The sequence below is a fragment of the Limulus polyphemus genome, unplaced genomic scaffold (genome assembly GCF_000517525.1).
Source record: "Limulus polyphemus unplaced genomic scaffold, Limulus_polyphemus-2.1.2 Scaffold1056, whole genome shotgun sequence".
In the NCBI taxonomy this organism is placed as follows: Eukaryota; Metazoa; Arthropoda; class Merostomata; order Xiphosura; family Limulidae; genus Limulus; species Limulus polyphemus.
In genome coordinates this window covers 34154-39742 of record NW_013666666.1, presented here as the reverse complement: position 1 = coordinate 39742, position 5589 = coordinate 34154, and the positions used below count along the sequence as shown (strand labels likewise).

The window sequence follows — 5589 nt, the reverse complement described above, 5'->3', positions numbered from 1 at the left end:
AGAAGTTGGCTTGGCCGAGCCAATCTCCTGACATGAACCCCATCGAAAACCTTTGGGCCATACTCGACCGGCAAGTCAAGAAACAACCAAAAAAAAAAAAAACCAAACTTCGAAGAGCGATCTACTCCAAGTTTTGAAGCAAGAGTGGGCGAAAATCCCGCAATCTAAAATTGACGAGACGATTCTCACGATGCCCCAAAGTATCAACGAACTCCACGAAGCGAAAATAAGATCTACTAGATATTAATTAAATTATAAATTCATGTGAATATGACTGAAAATTTTCATTTTTCCTGAAAAGGTGGTGTCTATTTACTTGTGACCACGCTGTGTATATTAAATAATAACACCTACACTAAACAGTCTTGTATATCCAACGGGAAAGCATTACTGCAATAATAGAGATAAGATTAGAAACAGTAATGTTCCTTAACCACTAACATCTTTATAATATAACGATGATATTTCAGATACTGTTAGGAGCAGGAGGGATAATCCTCTCCAAGATGTTCAGAAGATCCAGGCTGACAATGATGCACTACTTTTATGTTTTTATTGTAAAGCTAAACTGTTTTTCTCAGAAATAGATGCTATGTGGATGTACTTAAAAACAATACTTAAAATATAAACAGGTAATAGCCAGAAAAATCCTGAAACTTGTCACAGTTTAGTTAAATTATTATAGTTTAACATTTGATTATAGTACTTTTGATATAAGTATGTAACAACTTGTCGCGTGAAGAACAAACCTATCTACGTTTTACTCCTTGCAATTATGTTTTACACAATAAACAGTTATTTGTTTGCAGTTAAACACAAAGTTATACACTGAGCTGTCTGTGTTGTGTCCACCAAATATCGATACCCAGATTTTTTTAGCGTTATAAGTAATTCTTCTCTTACCGCTGGGCCACTCGCGAGAGGGGGGGTGTAGTATAGAGAATCATAAAAATTTAGGTCATAGTAATTGTTCGTTTGCACAGCTTGTATTCGTACCATACGTATTGTTGAATTATTTCTATCTTACTTCTCGTTTAAGACTGCTTGTAATGACAATAAAGTGTGAAAATCTGTTTTTAACTCAGAGTATTAAAATAGTTTTACTGATTTTCAAAATTATCGTTTATTTCATAATCAACAAATGACAAACCACCACGCCGTTCACTCTCTATATGTACAGGGAATAAACCAAACTACCACGCCGTTCACTCTCTATATGTACAGGGAATAAACCATATTTTTTTCATATTTCTAGAAATGACCCCCAATATTGGAAGCTACTTATTCCTAACCCCTCCCCATCTCTGGATTTGTAGGGTTTTATATTCCCCTATGTCGAGAGTTAAGCATTTTAAACACCCGATATCTACATATTTACACCCAGTAGATAGCAGTAGATTTGTTAGTATATTTATGAACAATATTTTTGATATTAAAAATGTCATAATTAATATCATTCAACTAATAACGAGAACGCTTTAATTATTAGATTAATTTGATACTTATTTGTTATTTACGGTATTTCCAATTAAAGAACAAGAGACAATTTCGAAATTATGCTACCTCCCGCAAGGTTGTCCTATACAACACATCCACTACAATGGATACATTGGAAACTTTGTCTTAGAGCGTCTCTTAGTTTTAAGTAATGTTGTGTACGCATCATCGGGGCCTAGCTTTGTGGGAAAGTGTTAAATTAGTTTAACATACTTGTTAATAATAGTGTATATATATTAACTGGAAAAAGTGGGAGGAGGCACATGCCCCTTCTGCAGTATGTTCTAGATGCCTATAGATGCATTATGATCATGTCAGGTATTTCTAAGGCTACTCCTCTGGCGAAACATTTTCAGTTAAAGGTGATGATTCAGGAGCCCATTTTTTTATAGATTTATATGGCATTTTATCCCCGAGTTTGCCCCATAAAAAATTATCCTTTTCCCGAGAAATATGGAACTCGCCTACGGCCATGTTTGTCACCTAAGTGTTATAGTCGGGGGTAAAACACATGTTTTACATTTCCTTAGATTACTTTCTTAATACACTTTTCGGATGTTCTCCATCACAAGTAATGATAGATATTTAGAATACAATCACGTTACAAAAGTTCAGAAACAAATGTTTTACATACTATTGTCAATTTTTTTACTGTTTGTCGATGTTTGAATTTTAATATATACTTTAAACGTATTGCGCTGTTATTATAACTCTTACATTTTACGTGGCACAGCGGTATGTTTGCGGACTCACAACGCTAGAAACTGGGTTTCGATACCAGTGGTGGGCAAAGCACAGACAGCCAAATATGTAATTTTGTGTTTAACTACAAACAAACAATGCTTACATTTTACTTCTTTGTTTTAAAGCTCAGTCCAATTTCATGAACTATTTTTTGTTTGTCTCAGAGCAAAGCTACATTGGGCTATCGAACCCCATACTTACTCCTGTCTCACCAGGAGAGCCAACTTCCATGAAATCAATGAAGTTGTCAAAATTATTTAATCTTTTCTATTTTAACGGCAAAATATCGATAACATTTCTTCCTTTTTCCACTTTCTTAGACAACATGACTGATAACCAACTCACAATCGCTCCTCCAACTTACTATCCCCGATCTTCTGTTAATCACTATCCAGCTGAAATGTCTTCCAGTTCCAGAAGGACGATTGCACTTAGCTCACCAGGCGTAAGTACTTCCGTTGCAGAAAGTAGTACTTCACAAACAGATTCTGCCAAGCGAATTTCAGAGCCCTCTGGTAGGAAGCTGGATAATAAGGCTGGAGTGATAACGTATTCCATCGAGGAGATACTGAAACCTAAACCTAAAGAGAAATTAATATCCAAACTCAAACGTCCACTAGCCGAAGAAGAAAAAAAATCTCTGGTGACTTCAACAAGCATGGGTAAGTAGTACAATGAAATCCACTTTTCATAAGTTTATAATTGGAGTCGTTGCTACCACTAGAAATCCCATTCCTCTTTGCTGTTCATTAGAATGATGCAGTTTTTCAAGAAATTCATAAGATTTATGTTGTTTTTAAATGGAAATAAAATCTTATTGGCCTGAAAAATGTTCAGTTTAATAGTTTTAAAAATGTCTGTGTCTAATCGCTTCACTAAATGCTCCGTTTGATATTTATTTTTCGTGGTATTATGCATAAAACATTGCATAATAATTACTGTACTTAAAATTTCTCCTATGAATTTCAAAGCAATGATTTATTGTGGGTGTTATCTAAATAAATCAGTGTAATTGAACATTTCCAACGAGTTAGGTTTGAAAATAATTTCCCTTACTATATTGGAATCACAACCAATAATACAATATTTGTAACTAAAGAATCGTAGCGTAGGATGCTGCACCTGGTAGTTAATCGTAGGGCTGCTCCTAGTAACTAAAGAACTGTCAATTAAGGATGGTGCAACTGACAATTAAGGATAGAACCACTCCTTGTAACTATAGAGCCGTAACTAAGGATGTTGCACCTAGTCACTAAGTATAAAACCACTCCGCATAACCAAAGAGTCGTAACTAAGGATGCTGCATCTAGTAACAATGGGTAAAGCCGCTCCTAGTAACTAAGGGTATCTAACTAGAAACTAACTAAAGGTACTGTACCAAGTAACTAAAGCAACTACAACAGTTGTTGGGAAGCTCCTATAAAGTTAGAAATAGTTCATACGTAACGCAAAACTGTCAGTTTGAACAACAGTAAAAAATATCAGAGAAGACAAGATAAACAAACTGTTGTTTTTTCTCATTACTTATACAAATAATAAATCATTGAGATCCCTCACAGTATACGTCTTTGTTTAAAATACTCACTAAAAATTGAAAGAACAAATTAACCAAACGCATCAAGAAAAACATCAATAAAATTTTATGATCATAGAGTTCAGTAAAATAAACTTTGAAATGACGTTGGTTTATGGGTAAAGTTTCAACAATAAAACCAGTTGAAGACATGTCGTTAAAAGTACACACGAATGAAAACAATGTGTGCTAGATTTTACGGGAATAGTTCCGGCGGTTACATTAAAGTAATTTAGTTATCTATGTCTACGTCGTTGACAATAAAAGTACTTTTCGATAGTGTCGCCATCTAGTAGTCAAAAAAGCCGATTAATTCATAATGGTGTATTTTTCATGTGTTTGGACCTCAAGAATGCAAATACACGAACTTATAAAAAGGAAATGTTGATAAATGATTATTTTTTCTAAAAAAAGAACAAATATATTATTAGCAAAGTGCTAATTAATAAAAAAATATAATAAAAATAGCACATTATCCAAGTGCATAAGAAGTCTTTTTTAAAATTATACTAGAAAAAAATAATATTGATACTGAAAAAGTATTCTTTTTGCCTTCGTATTCTTGAATTGTTCCCCAAAAATAACAAAGCTGTTTAATAAGCAAAGTTATAATGCAAATGTATATCTCAGCCAGTTGTTAAAATAGGGTAAGATGTATTCTACATCTATTATTTTGCCGATAGTATTATTAAAGTTATTCACCAATGAAGTCTAAGAGTCCTAAAAACTCCTTTATCCCCTATTTTTCAACCCTACTCGCGAATTTTAAAAAAAATTATTTTCTTTTATATTCTATTACGAGCCTACAGCATGCACCATTTTAAGATTTAAAAAAAAAAACCGTGAAAGAAGTTCCAAAATCATGTAAACACAGATATATATACACTATATATATTATATTAATAAACACTTGCCATAGCCTGGTGGTTAGGGCGATCGATTTACAACCTTTGTGTCACGGGATTGAAATCCGGCGTCGAACATACTCGCAGTTTCAACTGTGGAGACGTTATAATGTGACAGTCAATTCTATTATTCGTTTCTAAAGCATAACTCAAAAACTGGCAGTGTGTGCTGCTAGCTGATTGCCGTCCCGGTAGATGGAAGTTAAGAATTAGGGAAAGCGACAGACAGCATTAGTAGTTTTGGCATAAATAGAAAAACAAACAAATTAAGGTTTGAAAAATTGAAAAAAACTAAAAAAAAAAAAAAAGTTGGTAATTAGTAGTTTCTTAAAACGGCGTTGCATCATACGCAGCGGCACAATTTAGCACTATACTTACACTTATCAATTAACACTTTAACCACTTTGCCGATTTTTTATATTTCTAAAATGAAACTACCTATATCATTGAATCTATTTGGTATTTCAATATACAGTTCAAAGTTAATGTTTTTTTTCAGAATTTTTTTATTGGTCTAAACAGTCTAAATATAATAGAAGAAAAATTCCGTTTTCTTAGAGCAAAGCTATACAATGAGTTATCTGCTCTCTGTACACTGGGGCAATCAAATCTCAGATTTTAGTGTTGTAAGTCCATAAACTTAACACTGACCCACCAGGTGAGTGAAAAAAAACAGGGAATGGTATTGCTTCATTCATATTTGTACAGGGTTTTCAAATGTATACACTGTTTGTAGGACCTAAAGTACTTTCTTCTATAGCCCAATTTAATTAAAACTTTTGATTAAAAAACCTGATATCCTCGTATTTATTGTTGAGCGTCAAACGCATACCTCATAATTTAAAATTGTTTTTGAATTTCGCGCAAAGC

The 5589-nt window shown here is 33.4% G+C and overlaps 2 protein-coding genes across 2 annotated transcripts in view; both read left to right on the top strand.

The window, feature by feature from the left end:
- The window catches only part of LOC111083006 (paired box pox-neuro protein-like), a 30122-nt gene extending 27234 nt beyond the window's left edge, over positions 1 to 2888 (top strand). Inside the window, exons 5-6 of the mRNA XM_022388997.1 lie at positions 2562 to 2686; positions 2862 to 2888. Coding sequence (XP_022244705.1) covers positions 2562 to 2686; positions 2862 to 2888 — 152 coding nt within the window. The remainder of the gene's footprint in view (positions 1 to 2561; positions 2687 to 2861) is intronic.
- The window catches only part of LOC106461904, a 4632-nt gene continuing 1910 nt past the window's right edge, over positions 2868 to 5589 (top strand). The window contains exon 1 of the mRNA XM_022388999.1: positions 2868 to 2903. Coding sequence (XP_022244707.1) covers positions 2900 to 2903 — 4 coding nt within the window. The 5' untranslated portion in view covers positions 2868 to 2899. The remainder of the gene's footprint in view (positions 2904 to 5589) is intronic.